Below are 15,308 nucleotides of genomic sequence, written 5' to 3' on the forward strand. Positions count from 1 at the left end.
TACTTTGAGGAGGACACTGATACTGTTTTTTTTTCCCCCTCCTGTGTGATACATGCACAATTTTCTCAATTTCCAAAAGTCTGGTTTCACTTTTACTTATTTTGGTTTATAACCACTGCCATGCAACATGTGCCATTAAAACATAGGGGAAATGATTTTTGGAAAAAGCAACAACAACAACAAGAGCACAAGAAACCCAAAACCAGGCTTGAGTGCTTATATAACACTTTCCCCTTTGCTTCCAAACTTCAACCATGCTGTCCTATGGTGTAAGAAACTAATTTTAAGTTGGGGGCTGGCTTTTCAAATGGGAACCAGAGGGCTGGTGAAGGTTGAAATGAGGCCCCCCCCCAGGAACATGTCTTTAATCTCTGCATTTTGACAATCTGATTTCACAGAAACAAAGAGAGAAGTGTCATACGGTATGGGTGTGGATCACAATGAGGAGGGGCCTGGTTCAGGTGGCAACTTTATTCCCTGGTCACCTTGTCTCCTGTTGATCACTTCTAACAGTGGTGCAGGGTGCGGTCAGCTCAGCCCTTAGGGAGAAGGCAGTCCCATCGTTAATGACCAAGAGGGTACCTGGGTCAGCCGCCCAGAGATTTTCTAAATCTAGACAAGCAGTGATCATCAGGACTCAGAAATAACCTCAGACAAGGGATAAAAGGGGAAAACAGGGCTTTATAATTTTTTGTTTTTTCTATGCCACTGGGCTGCATGCCAAGGAGATCTGTCATTGATTTTTTTTTATTAAGTCAACAAACAATAATTAAGATTTTTCTGTATATTTGGGCAATATCTTTTTTTTTTTTAGACATACAGCATTTTATTTATGGCAAACCCAGTTTTGACTATGAGTTTGCTGGCATTCTCTATTTAATTTGGAGGGGACGAATCAAGTAGAGCCATTCCATGGTCCAAACGAGAGCTCTGCAGTGAGTCCAGCTGGCAGCTGAGAAATAACATGTCTACTACACAGTTTACTACCTAAAAGCTCCTGATAGTGCAAAAGATGTCATGCCTGGTGAGGGCCACTGAGCCTGCTTCCAGCTTCATGCTTTTCAACTGCCAGGATTCAAATATAAGACATCATTTAATCTTGAGTTATCTCAAGATTAAAGGACATGCATAATTGTGAAAGAATTAAATCCCCAGAAGAAGAAGAGGTACTCTAAAACAAAATTGTCCTTTGGGAAATAAATGTAACAGTAGTTGATAATATCTATTCACATAGGTCCTATAACTTACTATGAAAACTCAGAGAAGGAACTCTGAAATTTCTACCTCTCATTCCTTAAGTTATTAACAATGGTATCATCATGGTTGCTGGTGTCATCACTCTGAATCTTGAAGTACGGAAATGATGTCAGCCACTGCTTATAGCTAATATGTTTTGGAAATACATTAAAAAATTTCCCATTTGAGGGCTGGAGCTATAATGCTGAAGTAGTGATTAGAAAGATGGATGATAAATATTATAGTAGAGGTGTAATCATTTTCTCTAAGAATATCCTTAAATGATAGTTTATTTATTTATTTATTTTAAAAGATTTTATTTATTTATTCATGAGAGATACAGAGAGAAAGAGAGGCACAGACACAGGCAGAGGGAGAGGCAGGCTCCATGCAGGGAGCCCAATGGTGGACTTGATCCCGGGTCTCCAGGATCACACCATGGGCTGAAGGCAGGCGCCAAACCACTGAGCCACCTGGGCTGCCCCTTAAATGATAGTTCAAAAATGATTCCTGTTTTTATTTATGTATTTATTTTTGAGAGAGAGAGAGACTACATGAGTGCTCAAGTAAGATGGGGCGGGAGGGGGGAGGGTTGGGAGCAGAGCGAGAGAGAATCTCAAGCAGGTTCCACACCCAGCATGAAGCCTGACACGAGACTTGATCTCATGACCCTGAGATCATGTCCTGAGCCGAAACCAAAAGTCAGATGCTTAACCGACTGAGCCATTCAGGTGCCCCCAAAATGATCTGTTTTAAAAAATGGATGTAATTTATCCATATTCTTTTGATGCCAAATATGTAAAGAGAGGTGTGACCATATCCATATCCCCAAATATTTATTTGTTTGTTTATTTATTAAGATTTTATTTATTTATTCACGACAGAGAGAGAGGGAGAGAGAGAGAGAGGCAGAGACACAGGCAGAGGGAGAAGCAGGCTCCATGCAGGGAGCCCGACCTGGGACTCGATCCCGGGTCTCCAGGATCACACCCCGGGCTGAAGGTGGTGCTAAACCCTGGGCCACTGGGGCTGCCCCCAAATATTGATTTTGATTTTGATTTTGAAATTTGACAAAGAAATCCATTTAAAACCAGACACAAGGGGATCCCTGGGTGGTTCAGTGGTTTGGCACCTGCCTTTGGCCCAGGGTGCAATCCTAGAGTCCCGGGATCGAGTCCCATGTCGGGCTCCCGGCATGGAGCCTGCTTCTCCCCCTGCCTGTGTCTCTGCCTCTCTATCATGAATAAATAAATAAAACCTTTAAAAAATAAAAAATAAAATAAAAAATAAAACCAGACACATGTAGGAGCCACTCCTATGTGTATTATCTCTCTTGATGTCAGGGTGCCAAGCACAGAAGGTGTGGTCATTTTCCTGGCATGAGGTGGTCAGGTCCTGGGGCACACGCCATGGGCTATTACGTCTTTCTCATTCTGTGAGCTTTTCATCTTCAACAACAAAGGCCTGGAACCTCAAGGACTTAAAAATCTAAGAGCCTTTTCAGGTAATAATCAGATTTATAATATGACATCTGATTACAACTTTACCTACCCAGAAAACACGTGGACCGTGCTTGCTGGGGAAAGTAATAGCACATCTCTGGAGACACAATTTCTTTCTTCTCTTAAGAGGTACTAGAGTTAGGGCAACTGCAGAGGTATTGGTTTCCAGTTATCCAAAGACTTTAATATCTCCAACCAACTCTGTAAGAATTCACAGCTCTGTAATTCATAACTCTAATTTAGAATAAGGCCCAGGCCCATCCTATTGCCTCAAAGAATGGTGACATTCATGGGAAAGCACTGTGAGATAAAAGTTTCTGTCATCCTACAACAACAAAGGTGACTTGCTTAGCAGGCTTCACATTCACAGGGGTTTGTGCAAAACTTGCATCTTACTCTTCAAACATGCCCTGTTCCTATTTCTTTTTGCTAAGAGGCCACAGAGTAGAATTTAAGCAAGAGGCACTGTATTATGAAGAAAGCCAAGGGCATCTGGGAAGGAATAGTGGGCTCTGAAAAGCACTGGCTCTCAAGTCAGTCCAGCATGGGTTCTTACCCCATTGCTACCAATTCTAAGCTTTGTGACTCTGAGTAAGTTAATGAACATCTCTGAACTTGTTTCCTCAAGTAAACATTGAAAGTAATAATATCTTTCTCAGTGTTTTCTTAAGGTTTAAATGAATTCCTATAGGTACATCAGTTAGTGCACGGTCTGGCACACAGTAAGTAATCAATGGTGGTTATTATTATTCCTATACCACCTATAAAGTGCTCTATGTGGATCACCTTTCCCTTTCTGTGGTCCCTCTTACAGAAGTGACCTTGCAGTATCTTTCAAGTCTTGATACATGAGAGAAAATGATCAAGGTTGTCTAGTTCCCCAAACCAAGAAGTTTATTTGACCGATTAAGAGAATTTATCTCCACTGTAGGTTTCTCCTCTAGACCAAATATCCCATCCATCCTTGATCATTCATTGGGTTTCAGAAGTGTTCCAGACCCCTGGCTGGCCTATCCCACGAGAACCTCACTTAGTCCTCATACCTGAATGTGACAGAAGCTCAAATCCTCTGTGAGTGACAGGGAGCAATGAGAAAAGGAAGAGGCAGCGGGCACATGCCAAAATCCAGGCATGCATCTTGTCAGGAGGCAGTGGTCTAGGCCTGAGGAAGGAATCCTTGCATGTGCTGTGGCTTTTCTAGGTCTTTAAAGAGGTTACTTCTATATGTTGTGTTGTCTCTAGACCCGTAATAATCTGCTATGAAACTTTCTTCTGATCTAACATCTCTACCCTTTCCAAACACAATTAAGCCAGCATTAGAGCCACAATCCCATAATAATGAGCTTTGTAAGAATAACACATATAAAAATGAGCCTCTGTTTAACATATGGGCAATTCAGGGTCAAAATTAAACAGCCTTATTTACCAAAAAATGTCAGAGACTTAAACTTACCAGTATATACTGTGGATCTTCCAGAAAGGGGTATACTATACAATATTTTACAAACTTATTTGCTTGCTGAATTCTTTTCTCATGAAAGGTCTACAGACAACTTATAGGAGTGGGAATGGATGGGAAATACTACTCCAGACTCATCAAAAAGCTGTCCCATCACAGAGAGAAACTCTCCAGCTGGCATGGATATCACTCAGGTCCATGTATCAAGTCCAGCATCATAAATGCCTAGAAAACAAGGTCCTCTGCTCGGATGGTACAAAGATGAGCAAGACATGGCCCCAACCTTAAGGAGAATAGATTGCACTTGATCCCAACTTTTGGATCTTGAGCTTGGGTTTGGAATGCAAGGGATATAAAGAAAAATGGAAGAATAAAAGGTCAAGATATAGTAAATGTGCATACAGTAAATATCAGGAGTTTCCTAGTTTGAAAGTGATATACAGGGGGAGATAATAACCCACCCAAAGATAACTTCCAAGAAAACTCTGAAACTGCCTACAAAAAACCGCCTTTGTTAGAGTCACACCTGGGAATATCCTCCAAAAATATCCAATTCATTGCCTTGCACAGAGAAGATACACCTTTAGTTTCAGTTTTCTAAAAATGGAAATGAGAGGACAATTCTGAGATGAAGTTGTGTTTAACTCTTGCTCTCCTGAAATGAAGGGAGACAGAGGTGACAGGTACAGAGGTCATTTCAAACCTCACTTCGGGCAGGGGCTTTAGGGTTCTCCCAGGCTTGGCTTTTCTTGAGTGTTTTTATTTACCTCCAGTTGTGGTCCAGGAGCTTGAATCTTAGCTGCCCCAGAGAATGTTATCCTAAGTAAAGTGAGCCACTGAGTCCTTTGTTGTCACGAGACCATCACGATGCACAAAGTATAGCAAGAGTACAATGCAAATGAGGTTCTCAGTGGGGTGATCCAGCATCTCTGAGGAGGTAATGACTGGAAAGGTCACAGTCCTGACTGTGGCAGTATTGTTCTCACCGCACAGGGGACTGTTCTGAACAAAGGGCGACCAGAAGGCGCAATGCAGCGGGGCGCGGGTGGCATTTAGCGCGTGAGGTGCTCCTCACCCTTGCCCCTCAACGCGCCTCAGCTCCAGAGATCCCTGCCAAACAAGTGGCTTTCACCCACGCTAGAAGGAGACGTCAAGGATACTTTTTTTTTTTTTTAATTTTGAACTTTTTTAATGCACAAAAAGAACATCTCAGAAACAGAACAGTTACTGACTTATTAATGATGAAGCACTATATAAAGAAGCCCCCTCCTCACTTAGTAAATAGGAATATAATGTAAATAGATGTGAAAGGAGGTGAAAACTTTAGGATTTAGTGCAAATCCTAAAGTTGTATACGACATTCATATATGGCTTCTTATCTCATAGCAATAGTATTTTCATAATGATGTATATGACATTCATACTTACTGGTAAGATGCTTTAGACTCAAAAGTTTAACAAAAATGGTGGAGAGGTAGTTTTGCCAATGCAAGGTGAGAAAAAAGGCTTTACTTTGCTTTTTTTCCCTTAAACATCTGTAACCATTTCACTTTGTTCTAATTTTCTTCTGAATTAGCCAAGACGACAATGATGGTTTTAGAAGCCAATTCCAAAACTCTCTAGGAATGGATTCCCCCAACTACAGGATGACCTGCAGCTCTTTAAACAAACTGGTTTTTTTTTTGTTTGTTTTTTGTTTTTTGTTTTTTAGACCTCTCAAGTGCCTGCTGATAATACTGTCTTCTGCCAACCAGAGAAAAATAAAATCCTATTGAACCCAAATACAATTAATGGACCTTCATGGACAGTTGACAGTTTAGCATTGTGAAAGGAGCTTTTCTCTGAGAGAAGCATTTGATCCCCCTGATTCAGCCAGTGTAGAGATACAGTTAATCAAATAAGCACTCTGCACAGTGGCCTTGGGACAAAAGACCAAGAAATAAGAGGCTTCTCTGGTAGCTGCAACACTCCTAAGCAGGGACTGGACTTGTACAAACAACATTCTGTTATCACTCTGAGGCATAAAAAATCATGGACTTCAAGCCCTCTTCTTTTTCCTTTACTTCCATCACCTACTGCTTCCAGGAGTCTGCTTCCTGAGAGGTAAACTGAGTCAGGAGAAGGAGGAGAAGAAATCCCAACTGCCCTTTAGGGAAAGAGCAGTTTCAGTAAAAGTTGGATGACATGAGGTGGAAAATGACTAAAATGAAGCTTGGACATCATTGGCGGGGGCAGCTGTTGGCTCTGTCCCTCTCTCCTGCCAAGTATCTGCACTACTTTTCATGTGGTGCCCTCCACAAATGCCACGAGGATGCTAAAATCTGATCTATCTGCAGGGCTAGGATGATCAGGAAAAAGTCTGCTTTGCGTGATGGCGGTAAAGAGACAGTCCTGATGATGAGGTCAGTGTATCTGCCTTTCCAAGGATGCCCTGTGTCACAAAGAAGTCAGTGTCATCTCAACTCTCTTCCTTTCCCAAGTGGGAAGGGAACTTGTCTGGGAGCTGCCTCCCCACCCACATGCAGGCATCATCCCTACTCCTGTGGAGCTGCATTAAGGTAACCTGTTGCTGGTTTACCCCTGTCCTCTGGAGGTTGGCTAGCTCTTGCCATTCTCTATGAGGTTGGGGTTCTTCCCTGACTTTCTTCTTCAGAAAAGCATCCTCTGGAGTTTCCAAGGGGCTATGAATGGCTGGACTGCTAAGCTGTATAGCTTCTTGACCTTCCACTATGGTTATATGTGTAGTTCTCAACTATCTTCCTACAAGAGCCCAAGTTCCCAGAAGTCACGAATCAAGTGATAATGGAAATGGGTCCTAAACATATTTACGGAATACATATATGAATGGATGAGTGAGTCAGGAAGAAAAGCCCCAAAGCTTCTCTGGAATTTTTTTAACTATTCAGGAAAAGGTGCCTCATTCAATAAAACCCGATCTTCTCACAACAAAACAAAAGCTTCTACAACAGTATTAAATGAGCAAATTCTAGGAGACCAGTGAACTCCTTCAGAGTTCAGACTTACGGAAGTGTCTGCACTCTGCCACATGTGAGATATCCGGTAGCCCACCAGCTCCCCATCCTGCCGCTTAATTGGAGGCTTGATCCATCTGACATCCACCTTATGACTAGATTCATTCAGAGACACAGTGACATTCGAAGGTGCTACTGATGGGGCTATAAGAGAAAAAAGAGAGAAAGATGAGGAACCACAGAGCAAAGTATGTAGAGGTACATTCTCTTCTCAGTTTCTGAATGTTTGGTTTTTGAACATTCTGTGGAAAGCATTCAAATGAGACTGAATTTAATAGCAGATTTTCACCCTCTTTTCAGTTAAGGAGCATTGAAATACTACATGAATTTTTATTATTTTTTAAAAGATTTCTTTATTTATTTATGAGAAAGAGAGAGAGAATGCATGAGAACAAGTGTAGGGAAGGGCAAGAGAGAAAATCCTGAAGCAGATTCAGTGCATAACATGGAGCTCAACTAGGGGCTTGATCCCAGGACCCTGAGATCATGACCTGAGCTCAAACCAAGAGTCAGCCGCTTAACTGACTGTACCACTCGGGCACCCCTGAAATAGTACCTGAGTTTTTAAAACATAAGCACTTTCCAAACTAAAATCACAAAGACAAGGAAAGGCAGGAAAGGAGGTAGATGGCATTCATAGACTCCTCCTGGACAGAACTTGAACAGGTTCTCCAGTAGTAACCTGTGGGGTGGAAGATCAACCAGACTGGATATCAGTTCTGTGTCACGGGAGATGTATAAGGCAGGGAACAGTGCAGAGATCAGAAGGAAGCCATCATTTCAAAGTCCAAAGGCAGGTTACTGATGATCCGTAAATAAATTTTTAAAAATGTATATATATATATATATATATATATACACACACACACACACACACACACACATACATACATATACATATATATACATATATAGATATATCTTAGATATATGTAAGATATCTCATTATTGAAGACCAGAGGATCAAATGGTAATTACTGGATGTCAAAATGTAAAATTTAACTCTGGTTTTCACTATTTTTTTTTAAATATATATTTTTTAAAGATTTTACTCATTTATTCACAAGAGACAGAGAGAGAGAGAGAGGCAGAGACACAGGCAGAGGGAGAAGCAGGCCCCATGCAGGAAGCCTGACGTGGGACTCGATCCCAGGTCTCCAGAATCACGCCCTGAGCTGAAGGCAGGCACCAAACTGCTGAGCCATCCAGAGATCCTCAATCACTCTCTGGCTTATAGTTAAGTTTTGCTTATGTCACATACCCATTTACGTCAGAATGTCTATTATCTCTCACAAGGATAAAAGTTAGAGCACTTTGAAAATAATGTATGTATGTATCATATATATGGACAAAATAATTTGGCAAACAGGTCAAGTTCACTACTAGATAATTTTTTGGGAGTGAGGAGCTTGACTGTATCTACTAAAATTGAAAATAATATGAGGGCATCTGGGTGGCTCAATTGGTTAAGTGTCTGACTCTTGGTTTCAGCTCAGGTCATGATCTCAGGGGTGTGAGATCGAGCCCCAGGATGGGCTCTGTGCTCAGTGCAGAGTTGGCTTGTGATTCTCTCCCTTCCCCTTTCCCTGCCCTTCTGCTCCTTCCCCTGCTCACATACTCTCTCTCTCTTTCAAGTAAATAAATAAATAAATAATCTTAAAAAAAAAAAACAAAAACCTGAAAACAATATGCTCTTTGACCAAGTATTTTATTTCCAGGAATTTAATCTAGAACATTCTCCTGTAGGTAGTATTACATTTACTGAAGCATAAAAAAGAATAAAAGTAATGCTCAGTCAATAAATATGATATAATAAATTTCGATAGACTTTCCAATGGAATACTTACTACCTAGCCACTGAAAAGAATTAGGTAGTTCATGTGTACTGACATAAAAAAATATCTGATGGAGGGAAAAATCAAATTGCAAAAAGGTATGAACAATAATCTATTTTAGAAATAAAAATGATATATATATATATAAAGAATATATATATATATGATATATATATATATAAAGAATAAAAACAATTGCAATAATATATACCAAACTACTATTGTCTATACTTGTATTTAGGAGAGAATAAGTTATATATTTCTGATATGCCCAAAAAGATAACAAAAGAGTACTCTAACCTTCATTTCTGCTTAGGAAATGTCATATAACTAAAGTTGTGCTATGAACGGAGTCACATAGTTTCAAATCTGTTGTAGAATGGGGCACCTGGGTGGCTCAGTGGTTGAGTGTCTACCTGTGGCTCAGGGCGTGATCCCGGGGTCCTGGGATAGAGCCCCACATCAGGCTCCCTGCATGGAGCCTGCTTCTCCCTCTGCCTGTGTCTCTGCCTCTCTCACTGTATCTCTCATGAATGAATAAATAAAATCTTTAAAAAAAATCTGTTGTAGAATTTATGGGTAAACATGGCCAACTCAACATGTCTTTATGTCTGCTCTTCCTGAAATCTCTCTACGATGACAGTAAGTAATTTAAAACAGTATAAACTCATAAGGGAAAGCAGAGTTAATTAATAGTGGAGAAGAAATGTCAACATATACTGAAAAGCTGAAAAGATGAAGAAGGTATAATTAATTCAGCAACCTGTTCTCCCCAAAGGATCATGGAGAGGCTCAGAAACTGTGGGCCAGGTACTAAAACTGGAAGATTGAAGGTCTGACCAGGAAGTAGCTAGTCCTCAAGATCCCTCTAACCTATTTCCACACACCTGCCAGGTACTCCCTTATTACCCCCCTGGAAACAGGATGTTGCTTTATTCTCCGAATTGAAAAGCCTCTGGACTTGGGACACTGTCAGGATGAAGACACAATGAGAGGCCAGACAGACAACTGGAGAAATAAGTGGGAGTCTGTACACTGAATGAGGAAGACTCTGTCTCACCCCTCCTCCTCAGCTGGCACCTACAGCATCGGCAGCCATGTTTCCTAAGGCAGGAAATAGGACACTTCTTGGCTAGACAAAGTGAGTGGTCCCAGAGGACAGAAAACCAATATTGACACTTAAGGGTGTCCAAACCAAATAAAAAGATATAAATAAGTTAAAAATAAGGAGAAATCAAAGATATATTACATATTCAAAAATAAGGCTAAATGGCTATATTAATATGAAAGTAGATCTCACAGAAAAAGAATACTACCAAAGATAAAGAAAGCAATCTCATAATGGGAAGGTGGTCAATTATTAGGAGAGCATAGTAAAATTAAACATTTACGCACAAAATAACAGACCTTCAAAAGGTCTGAAGCAAAACTGGCTACAACATCAAAAAAAAAAAATGGATAAAAAAAAAGAAAGAAATGGATAAACCCAAAATTATAACCGCAGATTTCAATGTCTCTCTCTAAATAATTGATAGAAACAGGCAGAAAAGCAGTAAGAATATAATTTGAAAAAGACTATCAACCAACTCAACCAACTTGACATTTATTGAATACTCCATATCATAAGACAATACCTTTCTCTCCAAGTGAACATCATACATTTATCAGGCAAGACCATGTTCTGGGCCATAATTTAAAGTATTCAAGTGATACAGAATATGTTCTTGGGCACCAATAGAATGAAATAAGAAATCAGGAATACAAAGACTTCTGGAAAACCCCCAAATATTTGGGAACTAACTTACATAACTTAATAATTAATTGGGTCAAAGAAGTAAAAAAAGTATTTTTGAACTGAATGAACATGAAACACAGCATATAAAAATTGTCCTCAAAGGCTTTTCTTTATCATTTGAGAGAAGAAGATACTTTACAATTTTGGCACTAGAAATGTCATTTTGTGCAAGGCTTATGCCCTAAAGATTTCTGATCCTGTTCTGTGTCCCCACCCACCTCCCATCTGTATTAAAGCCAGAGCACTGACTAGGTGAAGCCAGAGTTAAGGGCAGAAAGACGTTCTAGCAATCTAAAGCTCTAAACTGGGGAAGAATAGAAACTGTGGATTTGAATTGAACAGAAATACAGTATTCATTCCAATATTCATAGACGATAATAAAAATATCAGAAATCCAAGAAAGCACACAGAAAATTCTTTAAAGTTTAAAGACATAAATAAAATTTGCTATGAATAAGATAGCATAGAGAGAACCTACTTCATAGGGCTTCTCTGAGGATCTAATAAAACAATCCATGCAAAGCACCTAATGTGGTGCCTGGCATGTGATGTTTGGTAAACATTAACCACCTTCATGTTCATTATTTCTTGAATTTGATGCTACCATTAATAATTTTTATATGATTATATTTTAGTTTAAAATAATAGATGCCATAAAATGTGTTGCTATTATCTTCATCTGTAAAAAATTATATATTCATAGTAAGGGTAAGCTTTGTCACTAAATAGAACGAAATCTCTTCTCCATTTTCATCAGCTACCTCAATAAAATTCTCCTCCAGAAACAAAGACCAAACAAAGCAGACTTTAAACTCTAAATGAGGCCACTGGGAAGGATTTGTTTAATCACATGCCATTAGGGGCAATATTTATTCTGAACTCCAGGAATTACCTCCTTCAGTTGTGCTGGCCAGAATCCAAGGGCTCATTGCAGACCAGCCAATTTCATTCATGCAGGACACACCAATGCTGTAATTAGCCAGAGCTTGCAGCTGCTCAATTTGATACAGATGTGGTGAAGCAGAGGTGTTAAAAACCATGACAGAGCCATTACTCAGCGGATCAACTTCCTTGACCTAAGTGAGGAGCAAAAATGTGGACCAGGCATTAGTAAGGTGGTGGGAATGCCAGACATGGGGCACTTATGTATTCAGTGCACATGGCTCTTCTCCACTGAGGGGAAGTACCTGCTTCCTTTCAGGCCACACACTAATTTCCCCACCAGCATTACAGTGTGTTACTCATGTTATTGGAGCAGCCACCAATGACTTGAGCAAAATACCTAAAATAAGTGTTCTTGCCATGGGAGGTAAAAGAGCAAAGGATGATCTTTATTATGTGATAATTATGGTAGTAGTCCTCTCTTTCTCAGAACCACCTCAATTCTTGATTTCTTCTCTCAGCTGTTTTACAGAATATGCACCAAAGAGAACCAACATTCTTTGTGGGGGCAAACCTAAAATATTTACTGTCTGGCCCTTTGAAGAGATCATTTCCCAAATCCTACTTCAGGGGATTGGATATGGGATTTCTATTTTTATTCTGCATTTCTTTTCATTATGCAACCTGATGAACTCTGCTCTTGCCTTGAGGTAAATTCTACACGTCCTTTTTTTTTTTTTTTAACCCTGACTCCCACCCCAATATAAATTCAAGTCCAAAAGCATATAGAGAAAATGTACATTTTCTGAAATTATTTGGTGGGCGGAGATAGGGAAGAGTTCACCCAACCCACTTTTCTCCAAATCTTATTAAAACATCTCAGCTCTTTCCTCTGAGTTCTTTTTCATATTTCCCTCTGTAATCTCTACCAATTTCTCCATATACAACTCTTCACAAGCAAAAATCTAGACCGAGGCCAAACTACCTTTTTCCTTAAGCATACCTCTTGTCTGGGAATGGGGATAAAACTAAACATTTTTCAAAATTTCTATGATATGTAGTATTTGTAAAGTCAGAAAAGAGAAAGTGATATTGAATAAAACACAAGTAACCAAAAGTAACTGAGGAAAAAAAAATCTTGAACCCTGTGTGTATTACTAATAATAATGGGCTTACGGTCATGGGGTGTGGATACACAATGCTGTTATTTCAGGATATACGTGCTGAAATTTAGGCCAAGAGGCCACAAATAACATTTTGGAATTCTGAATCCCCTAGTGGATACCATGATGGTGACGTGGGGGCCAAGCCAAGCCTCACCTCTGACTCAGACCTGCAGGCTCCACTGGGTGACAACAAAGTACCAGCTGGCCTGAGGAGCCACCAGAGGAGAAACAAAGAGTTACGTGCTTATCTTGGTGGTGGCTATTGGCAGAACTGACTTTTTGTTTCTTCACTTCAGAGTATGTACCTACTTCCTGGTGACCAACCTCTGAAACTAAGGTGGAGGAAACCTTTGGCTCTCCACCCCTGCCCTGTTTCCGGAGCAATATGTGGAGCATTTCCAGGCACAGGGACGCTCTGAGAACACACTGCTGAAAGAATACAGGGTTTCTATAACAGTGCTTCTCTGTTGGTCCTGAGGGAAAAAAGGGCATGAAATAGCAAGAAGTACTCGGGAGAGTTAAAAATAGAAATGGACTATGCAGCCCAAAAATGGGTGAAGAAAGGAACTAACATCAGGACCAAGGGGAAGTGAGAGGGTGTGTCCCGTTAGTGCATGGATCTGAATCTTGTCCAAGACATTCATTTGTTACCAAGTCAGAGTTTAAAACTGTAGTGGACTGGGGATATGTGCCACAAAACTGTGCTTGGTTCCTTCAGAAGTGGGAATACATTGTTAATCTGCAAAATATAAAAATGTAACTTCTAGAACTACTCCTGACTAACCCTGCTAGGACTGGTCAGAGAAAACAGGGGAGCCAGTTATATTTGAATTTCAGATAAACAATAAATAATTACATGTACAGGTATGTCACAAAATTACTCCTATAATTTAACTTGTAAAATAACTGTATTTTTATGGGTGAAGGGAGGCTGAGCTAGCTAGTGGGGCAGAGACAGAATAATCACGTCTGGCACCACAGGATCCAAGGTGGACAAGGAAGGCCTGCAATTTGGCAGTCACTGGATGATTTTTCACTCAGCCCAAAGCCAAGGGGAAAAGAGAGAAAGCAGGTGATGCTTCTGTGAAATCTTCTACCGTCAGGAATGATCTGATATTTTCAGACCTTCCTACCATCCTGCTCTACTTCATCTCCACCCTGAGACCTACTCTCTCAATGTGGGGGTAGTACTCATCCTCACAGTCTCCCTAAAGACAACAATACTTAGGTGGGCAGGAGCCTCTTGTTTTCTTGGACTCTTTATACAGCTCAGCAGCAGTTTTAAAAAGGGCTGGCTCATGCTTCAATTATATCTATCTATCCATCCATCCATCCATCCATCCATCCATCCATCTACCTACCTATCTATCTATCTATCAACAAGCCCTGGTTGCTCCTAACAACAGAGTCCTGGAATACATGGAGGAAAACCTGATGAGATTGAAATGAGAAATAGACAATTCAAAAACTATAGTTGAGACCCTAATTTCCTACTTTCAATAACAGATAAAACCACTTAGCAGAAGATCAACAAGGAAATAAGAAGTGAGCAAGACTCTAAACTAACTAAATCTATCAGACATATAAAATATTCTACCCTAACCACAGCTGAATATACCTTCCCCTCAAGTCATATGAAACATTCTCCAGGGCAGAACAAATGCTAGCCCATAAAACAAGCTGTAGTAAATTTAAAAGGATGAAAATCATATTAAGTATATCCTCCAAACACTATAGAATAACACTAGAAATAAGCAAAGGAAGAAAACTTGAGAGATTTACATATGTAAAAAATTAAACAACATATTCCTGAATAACCAATAGGGGAAAAAAATCACAAGGAAAAGAACAAAAAAATTTTAGATGAATGAGGAAAAAGCCCCCAAATATCAAAACCTATGTGATGTAGCTAACACACTGCTTAGAAGGCAATGTATAATATAAATGCTTATATTAAAGAAGAAATTTCTTTTTTTTTAAAGATTTATTTATTTATTTATAATAGACATGGAGAGAGAGAGAGAGAGAGGCAGAGACACAGGAGGAGGGAGAAGCAGGCTCCATGCCGGGAGCCTGATGTGGGACTCGATCCCGGGACTCCAGGATCGTGCCCTGGGCCAAAGGCAGGCGCTAAACCGCTGAGCCACCCAGGGATCCCCTAAAGAAGAAATTTCAAATGAATTACCCAGACTTCTACCTTATGATACTAAAAAAAATAAAATAAAAAGCAAACTAAGCCAAAGCAAACAGAAGAAAGGAAGGGAAGACTGAAATTATTAAAATCTGGAATGAAAATGGAGACATCACTACTAACTTCAAAGAAAAAAAAAGCTTATAATGGAATAGTATAAGCAATTGCATACCAACAAATTAGGTAACCCAAACGAAATGGACACATTCC

At 39.9% G+C, this 15,308-nt stretch overlaps 1 protein-coding gene across 1 annotated transcript in view; it reads right to left on the reverse strand.

Moving 5' to 3' along the window:
* MERTK (MER proto-oncogene, tyrosine kinase) overlaps positions 1 to 15,308 on the reverse strand; it is a 111,864-nt gene that overhangs the window by 30,646 nt on the left and 65,910 nt on the right. The window contains exons 7-8 of the mRNA XM_077843310.1: positions 11,752 to 11,935; positions 7,222 to 7,373 (exon numbers count right to left, since the gene is read on the reverse strand). Coding sequence (XP_077699436.1) covers positions 7,222 to 7,373; positions 11,752 to 11,935 — 336 coding nt within the window. The remainder of the gene's footprint in view (positions 1 to 7,221; positions 7,374 to 11,751; positions 11,936 to 15,308) is intronic.

This window comes from Canis aureus, chromosome 12 (genome assembly GCF_053574225.1).
Source record: "Canis aureus isolate CA01 chromosome 12, VMU_Caureus_v.1.0, whole genome shotgun sequence".
In the NCBI taxonomy this organism is placed as follows: domain Eukaryota; kingdom Metazoa; phylum Chordata; class Mammalia; order Carnivora; family Canidae; genus Canis; species Canis aureus.